The 20,077-nt window shown below is 47.1% G+C and overlaps 1 protein-coding gene across 1 annotated transcript in view; it reads right to left on the bottom strand.

The window, feature by feature from the left end:
• Positions 1-15,921, bottom strand: part of LOC109275359 (phosphoserine aminotransferase) — a 33,003-nt gene extending 17,082 nt beyond the window's left edge. The window contains exons 1-6 of the mRNA XM_019463543.2: positions 15,792-15,921; positions 10,476-10,536; positions 9,473-9,542; positions 6,748-6,953; positions 5,760-5,932; positions 3,389-3,558 (exon numbers count right to left, since the gene is read on the bottom strand). Of these exons, the coding sequence (XP_019319088.1) occupies positions 3,389-3,558; positions 5,760-5,932; positions 6,748-6,953; positions 9,473-9,542; positions 10,476-10,536; positions 15,792-15,851 (740 nt within the window). The 5' untranslated portion in view covers positions 15,852-15,921. The remainder of the gene's footprint in view (positions 1-3,388; positions 3,559-5,759; positions 5,933-6,747; positions 6,954-9,472; positions 9,543-10,475; positions 10,537-15,791) is intronic.
• Between the last annotated feature and the right edge of the window lie 4,156 nt (positions 15,922-20,077).

Raw genomic sequence — 20,077 nt, 5'->3', positions numbered from 1 at the left:
CAAAGCTCAGGAGTCTTCTGCCTGTCTTATCGGCTCACATTCAAGGATCGGGGAGGGCATCTGGCACAAATCTTATCTCTAACTTGGGGTTTGTTCTCACTGCGTGAGCTAAAATTTTCTAACCTTGAAGGTTGTTAAGTACCAACAAATGAACTAAGTTGGTTATCCAAGCCATAGATTTACGGTAATTGGTCAATTGAATGGACTTTTACTTCTCTCCTGTTCTCTTCTTTCGGGGTAAGAGAAAGGACGGCAACTTCCAGGGGGTCTTGGTCAGAACACATTTGAAACCGGTCTTTCTCTGCTATGTTTACACTATTCTAATCGAATATTAATGATTCTGCCCCTCGATGGTCTCAGCACTGTTCTGATCTGTCCGGGGGGAAAAGTTTTGCCCCTTTTCTGCCCTTGTTTCTGGTTCAGCCCCCTCTCCTGAGGCAGGAAAGCTCTGGGGAGGCAGTGACGGCCCTCCTCCACCCAATGTAACCCTCCTCCAGGTGACCAGCTGAGGTGACCAGCTGAGCTGACTGGTCAAGGCCCAGGCTGAGGCCTGCACAGGAGCTGGTAGGGAAGGGACCCTACATGAGAGTCACTGAGGAGTCCCTCTCTGGGTCTGACTCCACACACTGTTGTCTCCTATCATTTTGTCATATTTATTAGACAGACTGACCTGCTTTCTCACTGTTCCCACTGACTTTTCACCCTAATATTAACAAACAAACAGCATTTTAACATATTCATTGTATGTTTTAGAATTTGCTTCCGGTAACTCTTAGCTACCAGAGAAGGTGCCAGAGAGTGTGCCCTCCCCCCCTCCCCCCCCCGCCCCTCCAGGCTGTGCTGTGATCTGAACTTGCCAGCTTTCAGACCACATTTCAGGACAGTGTTCCCCCCACCTCCTCCTGGAGCCCACGGTGGTCTCTGTCTCACCCTGAAAGACCCACCTGATGGCGAGCCAGGCCTTGGCCCCACCTTCTATAACAGGGAGGACAAACACCACCTGTCACTGTGCAGCCTGGCACCTAAGCCCCTTCCCCAGGCTCCCCTGCACCTGCATCCTCACCACTCGGCACTTCCAACTTGTTTCCAACTTGGCCAGTGATCACTGGCGCCTGGAACTGCCTGGAACCCCAGAAACAGGACCGATGGACAAGAGGTTCAGCCCCACCGTCCCCACCCTTAACAGGCATTTCAGAAACATTCTCAACCAGGGTGAAACAGAGTGGGGTTTAGAAGTGACCAGGACAGTAACCACTAGAACACCCCATTCCCCAAGGAAAACAGGAGACACAAATTAGCTGCTGTGCCCCCGTCAGCGGTGCAGAAATCCAGTGGAAATTTCCATCAGAATTTTAACTTTGAGGGGCACCTGGGTGGCTCAGTCGGTTAAGCGTCTGACTTTGGCTCAGGTCACAATCTCACAGTTCGTGAGTTCCAGCCCCGCATCCGGCTGTTTGCTGTCAACACAGAGCCTGCTTTGGCTCCTCTGCCCCCGCCCCCCGCTCTCTGCCTCTCCTGCTCATTCTCTCTCTCTCTCAAAATAAATAAATTAACCTAAAAAAAAAAGAATTCTGGGGCACCTGGATGGCTCAGTCGGTTGAGCATCTGACTTCAGCTCAAGTCATGATCTCATGGTTCATGGGTTCCAGACCCGCAATCGGCCTCTGCGCTGACAGCTCAGAGCCTGAAGCCTGCTTTGGATTCTGTGTCTCCTCTCTCTGCCCTTCCCCCGCTCATGCTATGTCTCCCTGTCTCTCAAAAAGGAATAAGTGTTAAAAAATTTAAAATTAAAAAAAAAAAAAAAAAAAGCGGCGCCTGGGTGGCTCAGTAGGTTAAGCGTCCGACCTCAGCTCAGGTCACGACCTCACGGTCCGTGAGTTCGAGCCCCGCGTCGGGCTCTGGGCTGATGGCTCAGAGCCCGGAGCCTGTTTCCGATTGTGTCTCCCTCTCTCTCTGCCCCTCCCCCGTTCATGCTCTGTCTCTCTCTGTCTCAAAAATAAAATAAATGTTAAAAAAAAAAAAAAAAAGAATTCTAACTTTGAGAAAAAAACACTTTTCCTTCCTAGAGCCAATTACGTAGAAGATTTTCTAGAAGCAGCCTCTATCAGGAAGAACTCAGACAAAGTCCCAACTCAGAGGGAAATGCTCTCTGCGCCAGCCTGAGCCTGCCTTTCCATATGCTCTTCCGAAAGCACTTTCCCCCCAGAAAATTCCATGAGCGGAAGAGCTGGACTCCAACAGTGATCTCCTAAGACGAATCCTTCAGACACAAAGAAACACACACTGGTAATTTCACCTGTGGAGAACACTTAAGGTACAGGGTGAACCCACCCAAGCTCTGGAACCAGGCTGTCCAGGTTCCAATCCCAGCCGTGCCACGACCTACAAGTATGGCCTTTGCTTCTTTACTTGCAAAATGGGAATAAAAAGAGTATTTACCTCCTCGGGTGCTCGGGAGCACTAAAAGGGTCATACAAATAAAGTATCACCATTCTATATCATACATGGCCTGAAAGGTAATCCATAAATTCTGGCTTTTCCCTCCCCTGCTAAAGCTCTGGGAACTAGCAACAAGAGAAACAGTAATAATACAGCAGCTAACATTTATAAATTACCATGTGCCAACCACCAAATGCGTTTTAGATGTAAGTAAGTAAATCAATCAATCAATCAATCAATCCTCACAGCACTATCAGCAGGGTACTATTATTACTCCTGGAGGAACCTGCTACACAGACAGGTTAAGTGACTTGCCCAAGATCACACAGCTAGTAAGTAGTAAAAATCTCCCAGGCAACTGTTAAATCCTAAGTGTCACAAGATTTTCACAAAATATCCGAGGCTTGGCGTTAAAAGACCATGGGGCAGGGGAGCCTCGCTGTCCCTGAATGTGCTTTAATACACTTTTCTCACTTGGCTAATAGGAAGCCAGGCGTACCGGACAAGCACAGACTGGGTGAAAAGCCCAAGCCAGTATGTTCGCTGCCTGGTGGCCAGCTTTGTGCAGGTCCAGCAGGGAAAGAAAAGAAAGCCGGGGAGGTCTGGCCTTTGAAAGTCCTTTTCCAAAGTTTCATGGAAGCTTCCAAAGCTTCATGTTTGAGATGCACACCTGCCACTCATTTGCAGAGAGCTTTTGGGTTAATGGTAAACTCCTAAGGCTATCAAGACCTAAAAAGGGCAAGGAAAACTGATGTAACAGTGCACAGGGGATAACAGAGAGAGGTGAGCTGGGCAAAGAATCCTGATAGGATGTCTGAGCCATTAGGTCACTGGCTAATGAAAACGTGCTCTACTTACTTCAGAAAGCTACCTCCCTCCGCTTTGATGGGAAAGAGTGAGACCTCCTCCGTCAGTCCCCGAGGCCCCCGAGCCATGCCCCGGAGCTAACCTGAAGCACGGAGGTGTGTTGTACAGGGAGCCGTTTCCAGCCTGCACTTTGTAGTCCAGGACTGACGGGCACTCCCTGAGGGCGAACCCCAGCAGGTCATCACGGACGATCACCACCGTGACCCCGGCAGAGCCTACGTTCTTCTGGGCACCCGCAAAAATGACACCAAACTGAAAAAGAGAAGGCATGCTGTTGTAGATACACTTGGTCATTTTTCATAACTGTATTCAAATTTCCCAATGTCTTTCTAAAGTATGAGGAAGTGATTCTATCCTAATCTTGCTCAAAGTGCATTCTATTCTCTAAAGGCATCTCTGCCTGGGAGAGTTCAGAGGCCTGCAGGTTACACATGTCCCTGGTCCCACTCACCAGCAAGGGGCCAGCCCGAACCAATCACTACAAAGACCTTATACATATTCCTATCACTGTGTATACGTCCTTTCTACACCCAAACCAATATTTAAAATGGGCCTGGGTGGCTCAGTCGGTTGAGTGTCCCAACTCTTGGGTTCAGCTCAGGGCATGATCTCACAGTCCCATGAGTTCAACCTCCCCGTCAGGCTCTCGCTTGGGAGTCTCTCCCTTTCCTTCCCCACTCACACTGCCTCTGTCTCTCTCAAATAAATAAATAAATAAACCTTTTTAAAAAAAGTATAAAAAAATGGGGCTAACTGTTCTTGGTAACCAAAAGAAACACAGTTTTGAATGCATTCGTGTTTGTATAAAAGGACAATCGGAAGATGTTGAGAAATAATAGACAAGCTGCCTGAAAGAGAAGAAAGTTTAGGCAACAGATGTTTAAAGGAACTTCAGAAAATTTTGTCATGTAAGATCCAGAACCCTCTCCCACATCCTCCCATGAACGCTTTGAATGCTTTATAAATATCAAACGGCATCCCAAGGATAAGGAGGGAAGACAGCCGGGCCTGATAGGGAGTACTTTATAGGTGACACTGTTTAGAATTGCCAATGCGCGGCAACTGGTCATCAAAAGTGGATTATTCACAGAATGTGGTATAACCGCACAACGGAAGATTATTCAGCCTTAAAAAGGAATGAAGGTGCGACCCCTGCTACCGCGTGCATGACCCCCGAGGACATTTTAAGTGAAATGAACTTGACACAAAATGACAAATATTGCCTGAATCCCCTTCTATGAGGGACCCGGAAGAGTCCAATTCACAGAGGGTGGTGGCTACCAGGGCCTGGGGGACGACTGAGCAGAATTCCGGCTTGGGAAGATAAAAAGTTCTAGAGACAGATGGTGATGCTGTTTGCACAACAGTGTGAATGTACTTAATGCCCCTGAACTATACACTCAGAAACAGTTAAGGTGGTAAATTTTATGTTATGTATATTTTACCGTAATTTTTTTTTTTTTAAAGGCAGGCTACCATTTAGTGAGTTTGTTTTTAAATGCTTTAAAGGGGGCGCCCGGGTGGCTGTCGGCTGAGCTTCCAACTTTGGCTCAGGTCATGATTTCATGGTTCGTGGGTTCGAGCCCCCATTGGGCTCTGTGCTAACAGCTCAAAGCCTGGAGCCTGCTTCGGATTCTGTGTCTCCGTCTCTCTCTCTGCCCTCTCCCGTTCACGTTCTGTCTCTCTCCCTCTCAAAAATAAAATAAGCATTAAAAAAAAAAAAAGGAAATTCAGGGCTCCTAGGTGGCTCAGTCAATTGAGCATCTGACTTCGGCTCAGGTCGTGATCTCGCGGTTTTTGAGTTCAAGATCCGCACTGAGCTCTGTACTGACAGTTCAGAGCCTAGTGAGCCTGCTTCGGATTCTGTATGTATCTCTCTCTCTGCGCCTCCCTGGTTAGCACTCTGTCTATCTCTCTCTTTCTCTCAAAAATAAATAAACACTAAAAAAAAAAGTAAATGCTTTACTTTTTGCACCCCCTGGTTGCATTCAGCTGAGTGCTGTGCTCCCCCGTCCACCCTGGTGTGCCACTAGGAAAGGCTATATGCCCTGTTGATGCTCTGGGAGTTGAGATGGGCTCACGGCCAGGTGCAGCTCCTTCACACATCCCCTGAGCTTGGATAATCTAAATTTTCCCTGGAAGACAGCAAGCTACTCCCACTGCGTTGGCCCAAACACTTCTAAGAGGGACCCTCGAAGGCAGATAAACTCCCCAAGGACTCCAGTGTGACCCTGTGAAGCAATCATTAACACGGGGTAACATCAAGATGTAAGCATTCTGACAACCCACAGGAAATAAGCAACTGTCGGCCCATCGCTGTGAGCTGCCCTGGCTTCGAGGTCTCTGCTGGCCCAAGACGCTCTGGGCCTTTCCGTGTCCTGGTACGTATGTTAAAATGCTCTCACGGAATCCGAGACACTGGGGTGCCCCCGCCAGGCTCTTTTACACTCTACCTTGGAAACATCCACTGGCTTGGATAGGAAGTTTGAGGACATGTCACAAACCAGCACTGCTCCCTCGACGTCTGGGATAAAGTCAAACTCCACTCCGTGCACAGTCTCGTTGGCGCAGTAATATACATAGGAGGCATCGGGGCTCAGCTTCCAGGTGCTTGGATCTGGAATTTCTACCACAGAAGAAAAGGTGGAGACTCTGGACTTTCATTCTGCCTTCCTTGTGTAGATGGGACTGACACACTTCCCCTAGCAGTGAAAGGCTCATCCCAAGCCCTCCCAAGTGAAACTACCCTATCCATCTTGCATTATAATCCCCATCAACAACTTAAAAGATTATCAACCCCACCCCTTTGACAGTTATGGGGGGTAACTCATCTTCAAGAATGGTGTGGTGGGTATTTGTCGAGTTTTTTCTCATTACCCAGCATCCATCTATCCTATGTCCACTGAGTTTCTTCTTGGGGCCCCAGCCTCCCCAGCTCAAGCCCACGAAGCTCCAGTGTGGCCAATTCCACTGGCAGTCACATGACTGATTGGGAATGGAACACAGGAGACGTCAGACTCTAACTGGAAATGCTTGAGCAAAGGCACTGAAACTTGGGAGAACAGAAGGTCAGGAGCATCTTCTAAAAGGGAGTACAGCTTTTCCGACTGTGGAGCCACCGCAGAGACGAGGGGAGACACCAGGACCTGCAGGCACTTGTTGGGGCCCTTGATCAAGCCATTCCTGAAGCCAATCAGCCTCTAGGTTTTCAGGTGAGAGAACCTATGAATACTCACTCTTTCTGTAGCAGCCAGTGAACAATCTTAACAAGTACAACCATCCAGTCTGAATGGTACCAAACCAACTATTGACCAGAAGAAGGAATTAAAAACTGCTGGTTGCCCTTGGCGGGGGTAACCTGACATCTAAGGAGGGACTACCCACCCATCAACATTTGTCAGCATTTCATTATCACTGCTGAACTCAGATCCCAGCACTTACTCGTGTAACTCCCAAGTTTGGGGTGGACGATATTCACGGTCCCAAACTTCTTGGCTTCTTCGGCGGCCTTAGCTGACCAAGATCCTGTCACCACATAGTCGGCACACCTTCCTGCTTTCAGGCCAATCAGGTTTAAGGGGACAGCACTGAACTGGCCAGACCCACCTCCTTGCACAAAAATCACCTTGTAGTTGTCTGGAACGGCTCTGGGCAGAAGCACATGTGACGGTAAACAGAGACACAAAGGGCGCAAGAATGAGTGATGCTCTCTACCAGCACTTTACCCTGGGTGGATATACTACAAGAAATATGGTAAAGTCCCCCCAGCGGCTTTGCCTTCCCCAATCCAGTCACTTATCTATTCCCTCCTTGGACAACCGTTATCGGACTCTGTGTGGAAGCCTATGGGGAATATTTGGAGGGAAGTCAGTAACACCCTGCTGGTCATCTTGCTACCACTCTCAGACTACATGGTTCAAGGGAGGCCAACCCTCGCTCCAGCAGAAGGGCACATGACCCGAGCCGGCCAGTGGGGTTTGGTTCTGAGACCTTTGCTCAAACTTCAGGAAAAGGGGAACGCTTTCTACTGAGGGAAAGGATAAACCGGCTAATCCTACAACCCCTGGTGGCCACCTGGTGAAGCCAACACCTAAAAAAGCAGAGCCAAAAGATGAAGATAAAGACCTTCCTGAACATCACCTAAATCACTCCTTCACTTTACGGTTACACACGGTAACACACCCCCTCTTTCACTTAAGCTAAGAGCTGGGCATCTGTCACTTACAACCAGAAGTCCTAAAAATAGATATGTGCTGGTCCATGCTATGAACCATGCGGACGGTGATAAGAATCGTAGATAACGTTTTAGGCCTAAGCATGTAATCACATACGGACATACATCAAGACTAACAGGGGGGCACCTGGGTGGCTCATTTGGTTAAGCGTGCGACTTCAGCTCAGGTCATGATCTCAAAGTTTGTGAGTTCGAGCCCTGCGTTGGGCTCTGTGTTGATGGTGCAGAGCCTGGAGCCCACTTTGAGTTCTGTGTTTTCCCCTCTCTCTCTGCCCCTTCCTCAGCCCAGCTCACACTCTGTCTCTCACTCAAAAATAAATAAACATTAAAAAAAAAAAAACAAGACTAACAGGGAAATTTCTGGACTCCAGCATAGAAAATGAAGATGATGGTTGGAATGGCTCTAGGCACTAAGAGAAGGCCAGCTCCAGAGGGACTAGGCCATGGAAACTGGACCCAAACCTTTGAGTAAGGTCAGAGCTTGGAAACAGGTATATGGAAGGCAGGTGGCTACAGACAGGCCCAGCACCAAGGTAAGAACCAAAGGGCAGGGCAACCCGAGAGGGTCCTGGGGAATGGGTGCTGTGCAAATATCTGGTCCTGAACTATGTCTGCCTGTGATCATCCAGTGCGTACTGCCAGGTCTCATTGAGAGGTTCTAAACATGAGGTTCTCAGCAGCTGAGAGGGTTCCAGGTCTATGTTATTCAGATGCCAGACAGATAAGAAGGCCAACACCTGGATGGAAGGACAGCAGATAGAGACAGAGCAGACAGGGGTACAAGGTAGGCACTTGGTTAGGAGACTAAAGGACAGGCCCATAAACTGAACTGAGAGTCCAGTCCCAGGAGGCTCACAGCCCACATCTTCTGGGGCCAAGGTTCCATGAAGCACAGGATTATGCTGTGGACAGGACACGGGACCCAGCAGGCAGACCCAGTGAGTGAAGTCACGCGAACGATTACTGGTTCTGACCACTCGCATTGCACTGGGCTTCTAGGGGCTCCTCACAAAAGTGTCCCCAAGCCTGCCCCATCTTGAAGCGTCTCATCAAGGCAATTTAAAAGGAAGTAGTCCATATAATTCCAATCTTGTTAACGAAATAATGCAAACATGAACCCTAAAATGTTAATAATAATTACCTCTGACTGATAGGGTTATGGATAGTTTAATTCTATCCATAGTTTAACTATCCAGTAGTTTAAATTCTAGTTTAATTTGTGATATTCAGGTTTTCCCCTAAACTTTCTACCATGAACATGTACCAGTTCTATGAGCAGAACGAAAATGTGGATTTCTCCCCCCCCACCCAAGATTACCATATTCATAACGTTTATGTGAATATGTATAGATAATATATCTCTCATTTAAACAGCAATCTATTTACAAGTAAGGTTTCCTCTGGGTAAGGAGAATGGTACAGATAAGCTAAGAGGGACCACCTGAGAAGTTCCTGGAGTGAAGAACTCTTAAAATTACCCAAAAAGTTTGCAAAAGATGAAGTTTCTACAGAGATTCGGATTCAGCTGGGCTAGAGAGGGGGCCCAGCACTTAAATTTTTTAATACCTCCCTGCAGCCAGGTGATTCTGACAGGTGGTCTGAGACCCACATTTTTAGGAGTCAGTAAACTAACCAAGATGACCATTTCTTTGTTATCTAAATCCCTATTAAGCCTGAAAAATCTTTCTTAGATATAATGATTCCAAATCTTTGGAAACACCACATAAAATAAAAACACACAAACACAGGACAGCAAACAAACAAAAAAAAGCATGATGTACTAATTTAGTGACTTTGGGAGAATCTTTAAAAGATTATTTTTAATTATGAAATATTCTTAACACACAGCAGAGTAAATACTATAACAGACACCCAGGTATGTGGATTATCAAACAAAAGTAACGAATTTGGTCTTTAAAATTTTGAACTTACAACAATTCCCGCACAAGATTCTCTGTGTTGTTAATAATCTTGGCAAAATCTGATGACCTGTGGCTCATTTCTGTGGAAGGAAAGAAAAACAAGAAAACGCAGTTCCAGTTCAAAACCAAATGAACAGAAGAAACTTTAGAAGCAAGTGCACAATTTGCAAATAAAATAATAACGGGAAATTGCAGTGATTTTGCAAATTGTGGGCCAAGGCTCACTTAGTTTAGGGGAAAAATCCAAACTGATTTTCCAATTGCAAACATTTGAACCTTACAGCCACAGCGGAATGATTTTTCAAGTCGCATACTCACTGAATGAGCCATTTACTAATTCATCCTTCCGTCCCTGTGATTTCTCACAAACACGAACCCATGCACAAAGGCTACCCCCGAGAACAGCAGCACAAATTTCCGCACTGCGGCTCTCATTTCACAGAAACCCAAGTATTCGTCCCAAACCCACAGGAAGAAAATTTAATAGCAACAAGCATGCAGTTAACCCTATGATCTCTTAATACTATGTGGCCTTTGGAATTACCTAACAAGAAAAAGGACATTAAATTTTCAAGAGGAAATTTTTAAATTCCAAGGTTCTCTTCCTCAATAATGTAAGAGAAACTTAATGAAATTATTAACGCGCAAGATCTTGAGCAAAGGCTTGTAGACCTTTAAACATTTACTGAGTTCATTTGTAAGTATAGACCAGGCTGTACAATGAATGTGAGGCAATACTATAAAGGTTCAGAGCATGGTGAGGCATGTGATCTCCGATGCTATCGACAGCAAAAACCAACCATGAAAGGGTAAGCGGAGAGGCAAGAACCCCTCACCAGCATGGGTACTGATTTCAAAACTGCTTCCATCAATCATGCGACCAAAATTACTAAAACTTAAAAATAGATCTACAAAGGCCTAAAGGAAGACTGAGGGGAAAAAATTCGAGGCTTGATGCATTTAATCAGTTTCCTTTGGAACCTGGATATTCAGAATCAAAAAGTAAATCTTACCAAGAACACTAATCCCAATTCCTTTGTAGTCTAATAATTCCTTTTGTATCTCTAACAATACCTAGGAAAAAAAAAGAGAAAATAAAATGATTTGGATATTCTGTGCAGAGCACTCCCTCTGGACATCAAAGAGAGGGAGTCCACCCACAGGGCCTGTGAGGTCCGGAAGCTTCTGTCGTGCCCACGGCCAATCCCCTTCCTCCCACCCAGCCCACAGAGCCCTGCTAATGCAATTGACACACAAGTTAAGTGTGAAATTATGTGATGCGATTGATGTTAAAATACAGCTTTTCTGGGGCACCTGGGTGGCTCAGTCAGTTGTGCATCAGACTCTTGTTTTCAGCTCAGGTCAAGATCTCATGGTTCATGAGCTCGAGCCCTGCGTCGGGTTCCACACTAATGGCATGGAGCCTGCTTGGGATTCTATCTTCCTCTCTGCCCCTCTCCCACTCGCTCTCTATACTCTCTCTCTCAAAATAAATAAAAATAAACTCAAAAAAAAAATACAGCTTTTCCAAAAGCATGAATTTATTTAGGTATAAAAATTCACCTGGATTCAAAAAATAAAGTTCAAATAAAGAATTTTTCTGATGACAACCCTCAGCTGTCAAGATAAGACCTTTGGGAAAAAACGGACGCGCTAGAAAATATCCCCTCCACTATCACATTTCTCACTCTGAATGCAGAAACACAACAAAATGCATAAAGTTCTGGGTTCGAGGAAAAACAAAAAAAGTCGGTGAGGCTGAAATTAAACTGATAACTCAATTTTCCATCTTTTTAGTCTAAGGTGCTCAAATGGAACAGGGTGGGTGTGCGGGAATTAGGAAGAGCCTGCTGTGAATGAAGGGGCTCCTGGGTGGCTGTTGGTTAAGCGCTGGACTCTTGATTTGGGCTCAGGTCCGAATCTCACCGGTTCCTGAGATCCGGTCCCCTGTCGGGCTCCGAGAAGCCTGCTTAGGAGCACGTGCTCTCTCTCAAAATAAATGAACATTTAAAAAAAACAAAAAAGAAAGAAACACCTGTTGTGAAAGATCAATGGGCAGGGGAGGTAATGACATACCGACAGAGCCATGAGGGGGATATTCCTATCCCCAATGTGCAGATGAGTAATATCAGCCAAGGCTCTGAGGGCTATGCAACTGGCCAGCCCTTTGACCCCTCTACTAAGATTACTGCAGTCCCTTAACCACATTCTACCTTACAGGGACAACTGGGCAGGGGAGACCCAATTTACCACCAATCCCAAAGAGTCAGGAAATGGGGCACGGCTCACCAAACCTTACAAAACACAGCTGGCTTGGGGGGAGCCCCATTGATGTTTTGTTCCTCCAAAGTAAGTAAAATGCAAGTAACTACACACTGAAAAAAAACAAAAAAACACCAATCCTTTATTTATTTTTCTTAAAGAAGGAAGATAAAATCCTATCAGAGATGAATGTTAAAGTGTGAAATGACATGATATCTGGAATTGGCTTTATTGTTTATTAATTTTTTTTAATGTTTAATTATTTTTGAGAGAGAGAGAGAGATACAGAGAGCAAGCGAATGGTGGGGGCAGAGAGACAAGGAGACACAGAATCCGAAGCAGGCTCCAGGCTCTGAGCTGTCAGCGCAGAGCCCGATATGGGGCTCGGAGCCTAGAACCATGAAATCATGACCTGAGCCGAAGTCAGACATTCTACTGACTGAGCCACCCAGGCGTTCCTGGAATTGGCATTATTATTTTTTTTTATTAAATTTTGTTTAATGTTTATTTATTTTTGAGAGAGAGAGAGATACAGAGCACAAGCAAAGGGTAGGGGCAGAGAGACAGGGAGACACAGAATCCAAAGCAGGCTCCAGGCTCTGAGTTGTCAGCACAGAGCCCAACGTGGGGCTCAGATCCAACCAAGAACCATGAGATCACGACCTGAGCTGAAGTCAGACGCTCTACTGACTGAACGACGCAGGCGCCCCTGGAATGGGCTTTAAAATCATCCCAGAGCCGGTGGGGAGTAAGAGCGTGCTGGAGGAGGGAGTACTGAAACAAGCAAGACTGGCAAAACGTCCACAGAATTCAAAATCCTCAGAGATGGGTCCATGGATTTCACTGTATTATTCCCTCTCTACCTTTGTGTCTGTGCAAACTGTCATGAAGTACAAAGAAAGGGAAAAAATGCCCTGAAAACATACATTAAACAGGTGAGATAAGCCCTCTGTAGAGGCATCAGAGGTTTCCTCGAAAGACAGAGGCTAAAACAGGACGGTCATAAAACAATCTAAACTGGAGTGTACTTTGTCTAAAAAAAAAAAAAAAACAAACTTTTTGAGAGAGAGAGTGCGCACGCGCACAAGCAAGAGTGAGGGGCAGCAGGAGACAGAATCTTAAGCAATCTCCACATTCAGAGCAGAGTCTGATGCCAGGCTCCATCCCACCAACGTGAAATGATGGCCTGAGCTGAAATCACGAGTCCGATGCTCAAGGACTGAGCCACCCTGATGCCCCTGAAAAAAACAACATTTTAACAATAAAGAATTAAACAAAAGGTTCCTTTGGCAAGGGCGGGGGCGGGGGGGGGGGGGGGGGGGGGTCAATAATTTGTCATTGTTGGGACACCTGGCAGCTTGGTCAGCGAGCATGACACTCTTGATTTTTAGGTCGTGAGTTCAAGCCCCACTTTGGGTATAGAGATTACTTTCAAAAAAGAAAAGAAAGAAATCATAAAAGCTAGCATTAGAAAAAAGGATTTGTCACTATTCTGTAAACTACCAGATGCTTATTAGCACTGGCTGAACAAATAAACTTTAGTGAATCCATCTTTGAACTCCTGTTTAAGACTGGATTTCTCACAAAATAGATGAACACCGGAGAAGAGAAATAAAAATAAAACAAGATAAAAACAGAGAGGGAGGCAAACCATAAGAGACTCTTAAATATGGAGAACAAACTGAGGGTTGCTGGAAGGGAGCTACGTGGGGGATGGGCTAAATGGGTGAGGGGCATTAAGGAGGGCACTTGCGATGAGCACTGGGCGTTATATGTAAATGATGAATGACTAAATTCTACTCCTGAAACCAATACTACACTAAATGTTAACTAACTTGAATTTAAATAAAATCTTGGACAAACAACAACAAAAAAGACTGGATTTCTCTTACAGACAGTATCCCCTAAAATGAGGTTATAACCCAAATCATTACAAAGAGTTTTAAAAGACTTCTACCCCAAAAATCATGCCCCTCTACTCCAGTGGAGTTTCTTTAGCTGCAGAGTACAATTGCTTTTGTGGGTCACAACTAACTTTTTTAAAGTTTATTTATTTATTTTGAGAGACAGCGAGCGGGGGAAGGCCAAAGAGAAAGGGAGAGAGAGAATCCCAAGCAGACTCTGTGCTGTCAGCACAGAGCCCAACACGGGGCTTGAACCCACGAACCGTGAGATCATGACCTAAGCGGCTATCAAGAGTCAGACACTTAACGGACTGAACCACCCAGGTGCTCCTCACAACTAGTTTTTTAAATGAAATAGACTAGAGTGGAATAGAATACAAAACTATGTATGTTGTAGTTATTTAGGCCAAATATTTCATAAGACCTTAATATAAGGCTTTCATTATAATTATATGCATATATTTTGTCATTTTGTAAAATATATTTTTCATTGTGGTCACAGTCAACAGTAAAGTTTGAAAACCTTCTCTAATCCTAACAATTCAATCAAATCAAAACTCATAAAAAGCAACATCTGCCCACTTCCTTCCGCCCACCCCCTCCCCCACCCAGAGAGGGCATCTGAGGGCAAAAATCTTCCCAGGGAAACAATAATTACGTTACTGATGATCACAACTGCCATTTTAAAAAATGCATAAAGAAACTGCACAAGGAGGGGTGCCTGGGTGGCTCAATGGGTAGAGCATGGGACTCTTGATCTCAGGGGGCCTGAGTTCGAGCCCCATGGGGGTGGGGAGAGATTACTTAAAAAAAAAAAAAAGAAAGAAAGAAAGAAATTGCACAAGGAACAAATAGAAGATTCCAAAACAGAGAAGGGACAAAGGTGAGGCAGGTACAAGAAACGTTTGCACAGCTCTGACAGGGAAGGAATCTCGCCTAAAACCGACTGTAATAGGTGAGAAAAAACAAGCCCTGTTCTCTCAGCTACCGCGAGCCCTGCCCCTAGAAATGCAAGAAATCCTTTCCCTTCTAAAATTGTAAGATTCTCTGTTCGTACAACACAGAGGAGGCTCTATCCCGGGGAGATTTCTACTCTGTTCAACAATAGATAATTGTAAAGCATTTGGCTATGCCTCATGTTGCAACAACATATTATCAGTCATTCTGGTTAGAAAAATAAAAATATAACAGCAGCGATAGCAGTTTGTCATTCAAGGCAAATCACAAACTGCCTTCTTCAAAACTGGGGAGTGGGGGAGGGGTGATGGGGAAAGGAGGAATGGGTGTTGGGGGAGGAGCTGGAAGCTGGCATGGTGCCTAGGAAGGCAGGGAGTCAGTTCCACTAGGACTTGAAAAGTCTGGTTGTGGCCCCAGGGAGAATTCAATCATCCCATTTCCTCCAAAACAAAGTGAAGCTAACTGGGCAAGCAGCCCAAAGCCTAACAGAATTTGAATACTCGAATGCTTTTAGGAAACAAGCCAGTTTAAAAAAAAAAAAAAAAAAAAAAACAAAACCTACGCGTGGAACAGAGCTGAAATAAAGGTGGCGGGGGGGGGGGGGGGGGGCAGCTTCTCTAGGGGAACAAGGAAAGGGTGGACTGAAGGCTTTCAGATTTACATTTCTGAAAAGCAACGTTCCCAATTGCCGGCTAAACCAAACACTCCCTACGAGGAGGGGTCATGCGCGGGACTCCAGTTTGCCATCCCCTCCAGTTAACGCGATCCTCATTCACCATTCATTCAAAGTATCCCTTCACAGATCCACTCGGCACTGCCTGGCTCTCAATGCCGGCCGGGCAAGGCGAACGCAGAGATGAGAGCTCTTGCCTTCCCGCCGCGCCCGGGGCCCAGCCCAGGAGAAGGCACAGCACCGGAGTCTGCAGGTGCGCCGCACGGGCGAGCCGAGTCGTGCACGCCGCGCCCAGGGCAGTCGGCGCCAGGGGCAGCTGTAGAAGCAAGTCGCCGAGTTTCCTTTCCCCCAGATGCATTCTTCCAGAAGCCCACTTGCGAGGGATCCTGAACTGGGCATGCACTCTGTTGCAGAACGCTCGGAAGACTCCGAGCCGGGAGAGGGGATCCGAGCGCCCCGCCTCGGAGATACACTGCGAACCGCGCGCGCTCCCGCCCGCACCGCACTCTCGGCTCGCGCTCGTGGGGACTTACCGAGCGCGGCAGCTTGGCAGGCCCGGGCCCGAAGTTGACCACCTGCCTCCGGGCGCTCATGATGCGGCCGCACAGGAGGCGAGGGAAAACGAGAGAACTGACCGCGTGGGCAGCGCAAGTCTACTGCTGGCTCAGACCTTCTGCCTCCTCCCAGCGCCCAGTCGGCGCCCCCATTGGCCCGCGCTGTCGCAGGCCCTGCGCTAATTGGTTCGCGCTACGGGGCTCGCATCCCCATTGGTCATGCGCCTCAGCCAAGGCCCAGGAGCAGTTGCTCCTCCTCTCGTCTACTGCCTCAGCTCCTCTCTTTCTGATCAGTGCAAGGCGCGCGGGAGATTGCACCAGCCGCCCAGCTCGGCAGAGTGCCCGCCCTAGGATCGTGGGCGGCGGGAAAGGGCTGCCCCTGCCAACGTGGGTTCGTGCTTCTGCGGCCTGGATCCGGACCGTTTCCCCCCTCCAACCGCAGCCCCTCTCTCTTGGTCGCACTGGGAGACGTGGAGCAAATCCTTCCCCAGTCCAACCACTTCACCCGCCCCTGGTCTGGGCTCTGATGCATGCTTCAGAACCAGCGGTTACCAATTCACGAAACTTTTCTAAGCGCCCCCCACCAGCCCCGGATGCCGCATTGGAGAGGCAGGGCTCTCAAGAATGGAACTACAGGGTGAAGGGTGGACGGACGGGAGGGGGAGTGCGGGGGGAGGGGGAATGAGATTCCCTGCATGGATAGATGGACCAGGAGTTCCTGCAGAATGAAAGGATGGAGCGGCCAAGCACTCGAGGAGGAGCACTGGCCTGGGAAATCTGGATGCCCCCCCCCCCCCCCAGGCAAGTCCTTTCAAGTTGCTGATTCTCCATTTCCTTTTGTGAAAAGAGCGAGTACGACCTGGCATTCGCTCTCAGGTTGCACCGGTGCTGACAAGCTGTGGGTTTAGAAACGTGAGGAGATATTAACGGCAATGCGAAACCACTAGGGAGTCAGTGCAAGCCTAGGGAGAGGCCCAGAGTCAGTCTGCAGCCCAAGCCAAGCCGGGCGCCAGGCCAGCGCTGCTCAAACTTTTCCACAGACGCATCCTTCTCAAGAGAACTCCCGTGGAGACCCGCATGGTGCTCTGAAACAGGGAGGCCCCCCCTTCCCCACAAGAAAGATATTTCTTTGGATTCTGGAATTTCATTATTTTTTGAACTGCGAAGTCTGCTTTCTACTCCATAATTTAACCTAGTTTCTTTGAATATAAAAAATATGTTACCAAATCTTTGAGCAAAATTAGTGCTCCAGGAATACACACCGGGGCTTCCTGTAACACCACCCACAGGGGGACCTACCGCCCCATTTGAAAAGGCTTGTAAGATGACTGGGTTTTTTTGGCTTTTGTTTGTTTTTTGTGGTACGTGGGTGGGATGGGGCTGGGGGTGGAGGTCCTGCTTTGGATTTGTGAGTTGGAGGGCAAAATTTCTAGAAAAAGCTCAAATGAACAAGGTCACTGCCTTCCACAGCACCCTCATTTAAGAAATTGAAAAACTGAGTAAAAAGGTGTGAATCTCAGTCCATAAACTAAGATGTGCAAGAATAGTCACGCATCCATTATTTTATATAAAGACTTAGCTATAGACCCTGAGCAGCCAATCCACTGAAGGAGTGGGGGAGCTGGCCTTCCTCCTTCCTGGAGTCCCTAACCACAGGGATTTACACGGCCCTGCGGTGTGGGATGGAGAGGGGAGCACCCAGCCATTTGGTCTCCATCCCCCCAAATTTGGCTGAGTTGTCTCCACTATTCAGGTTTATATGGCTGCTTCAGTCAATGAAACCACGTCTATGTCCCACAAGGAACACAGGAAATTCGGGTGGGCTGGAGGTGGCGATCATCCTATCGGCCGAGACAGGCCACGAGGTCATTCCTTCTAGGGCTTTCCAGTTTCTGAGATGATATTACAGGGAACTGAGGCACACAGAGCCTCTGCCCAGGCAGGTGCTGCTGACCTCTGGCTCTCTCTCTCTCTCTCTGTCTCTCTTCCTCCCAGCCCAAGGGAATCTCTTTTTCATTCTAGAGAGAATCCACTTCTTTCTGTTTCTTCCTCACACGCTGGGCACAAATACCTTAATTCTGCACCACAAATTCCAGTGTATCCTGGGCCACTTGGGAATAGAAAGGTGGTAGTGAAATTGTGGTGAGTTGGAACGTGCACCCGTTTGTGCAGGAGTTGCACGGGCCCACCACGCGTTCCTGCTTTCCTTCCCTGGAACAGAGTCGTCGCCAGGAAGTGGCGGCCCAGCCAGTCTCCTCATTTCCCAGCTCTCCTTGCATCCAGGCAGATCGCGTGCCTGGGTCCCATCAGTGGAATGGAACCGAGGATGTCCCTTTCCGGGGTGGGGAAATGGTGTGTTTCTGCACTTCTTTTCCCCACTCCACAGGCTGAAATCAGAGACTCTGCGGTCCCCGGAGATGGTGGAGACACAGAAAGGAAGGATCTCCATCCAGTCTCTGTATCACCGACTCCGGGCTTGTTATTCACAATCGAGAAAGTATCTCTTCTTTTGTGTCGTGCCACTGAAATCCGAGGGGCTTTTTGTTCCGGTGGCTCATGTTATCCGAATTAATACCCCACTCTCCACACGACAGCTGCAGCTCAGGTCCAACTGTTGTTGCCAAATGGGCAAAGCTGATGGAGCTGTCTTCCCATTTATAAGGAAAAACCAAAAACCCAGATGTTGATGTGATGTCTTCCAATTTTTAAACGTCTCCGAATTTAAATTTCAGAACGCACTGTACAGGTCAATATTGTTAAGGGGTCCCGCCTAGATTCCCTCCAGGCCTGATTCAGCTTGCTGGCCACCAGCTCTCCTTCTAACGACTGCTTTACAGTATTCTGCCGCATAATTCCCTCCTTCAGCGAGGAATACACTCTGCTCCCTGCTTGAATGAGAGAACGGGAAAAGAAAAAAACCACTGGGGAAATGTAATTTAATCTCAAAATATCCCTCTGTCACCCTTGCCTATCTTGCAGTGCAGATGTATAAAGACAGCCCAGGGGATTCCTGCATTTCAGGAGGGCCCCTCCCCTCTTAGTAGGCTCTCACTGAGGTTAAAAGCAGCTTCTTTATGAAAGATGTATTTTGCAAATGTCAGTTTCACAGGTGTTATTTCTTGAGCCCTTACTGTACATATGTGAATGTGCCGCCATTTCCAGTCGGGTTGGCCATCCCATTTAGAGGGGAAGGAGAAAAGGGGCGCCTGGGTGACTCAGGCAGTTGAGCATCTGACTCTTGATTTCGGCTCAGGTCATGATTTCACAGCTCATGAGTTCAAACCCCGAGTCAAGCTACACGCTGACAGAGCCTGCTTGGGATTCTCTCTCTCTCTTCCTCTCTCTCTCCCCCACTCAGACGCTCTCTCTCTCTCTCTCAAAATAAATAAACACACTTTTAAAAAAAAGAGGGGAAGGAGAAGAGAACTGAACAGAAAAGAAACCTGTTGGGAATGAGGGAAGAGTATTTCTGTTGCCCTTTTCTGTAGTTGGAGCTGAAGATCCTTTTCTGTTATTACTCCTGGAGGAAATGAGGGACAGGACAAGGGACTCAAACAAAAAGTCAAAATCCTATAACACTCTTCATTCTGACCCCAAAAGGTGGGAAAAGTTACTCACCCTGCTTACTTTACGACCTCAGTTTATTCCCTCTCCCTACTTCACTGCATTTTAAAAATTTGTGATAAAACATACATAACAGAAAAGTTACCATTTTAACCATTTTTAAGGGTACAGCTCAGTGGCATTAGTACATTAAGTGTTGCACAATCGTCACCACTGTCCATTTCCAGACTTTTTCGTCTTCCCCAACTGAAACTCTGACTATCCATCAATCAGTAAGTCCCCACTCCCCTTTCCCCCAGCCCCCATAAATCACCGTTCTTTCTGTTTCTATGCATGTGGCTGCTCTGAGTACCTCTCATAAGGGGAACACGGTGTGGGAAACAAAGGCAAAAGAAAAAAATTAAATTTCCTTACAACTTTCCAAGTCCTTGAGACAGGCAGAATGACCTTGCTCTAGGAACTCAGCAGTCTGGATGTTGACACTTTGTTAAGGGCAAAAGGCAATCTTAGCTTAACATTATCCTGACCTCCAGATTCTTGTAAGTTTCTTTTAACATATACAAATTCCTTTGGAAACTTCCTTTATCTCAAATCCCTCCAAGATATATGTTAGCAACCATTCTCCAAGCGTATGGACCACTGATATACATATGAATGGTCTCATGACTGAGGTTTCATTAGACAGTAACAAATGACCTTTT

This window comes from Panthera pardus, unplaced genomic scaffold (genome assembly GCF_024362965.1).
Source record: "Panthera pardus isolate Hobbes unplaced genomic scaffold, ASM2436296v1 HiC_scaffold_20, whole genome shotgun sequence".
Classification (NCBI taxonomy): Eukaryota; Metazoa; Chordata; class Mammalia; order Carnivora; family Felidae; genus Panthera; species Panthera pardus.
This window is presented reverse-complemented; position numbering and strand designations above follow the sequence as displayed.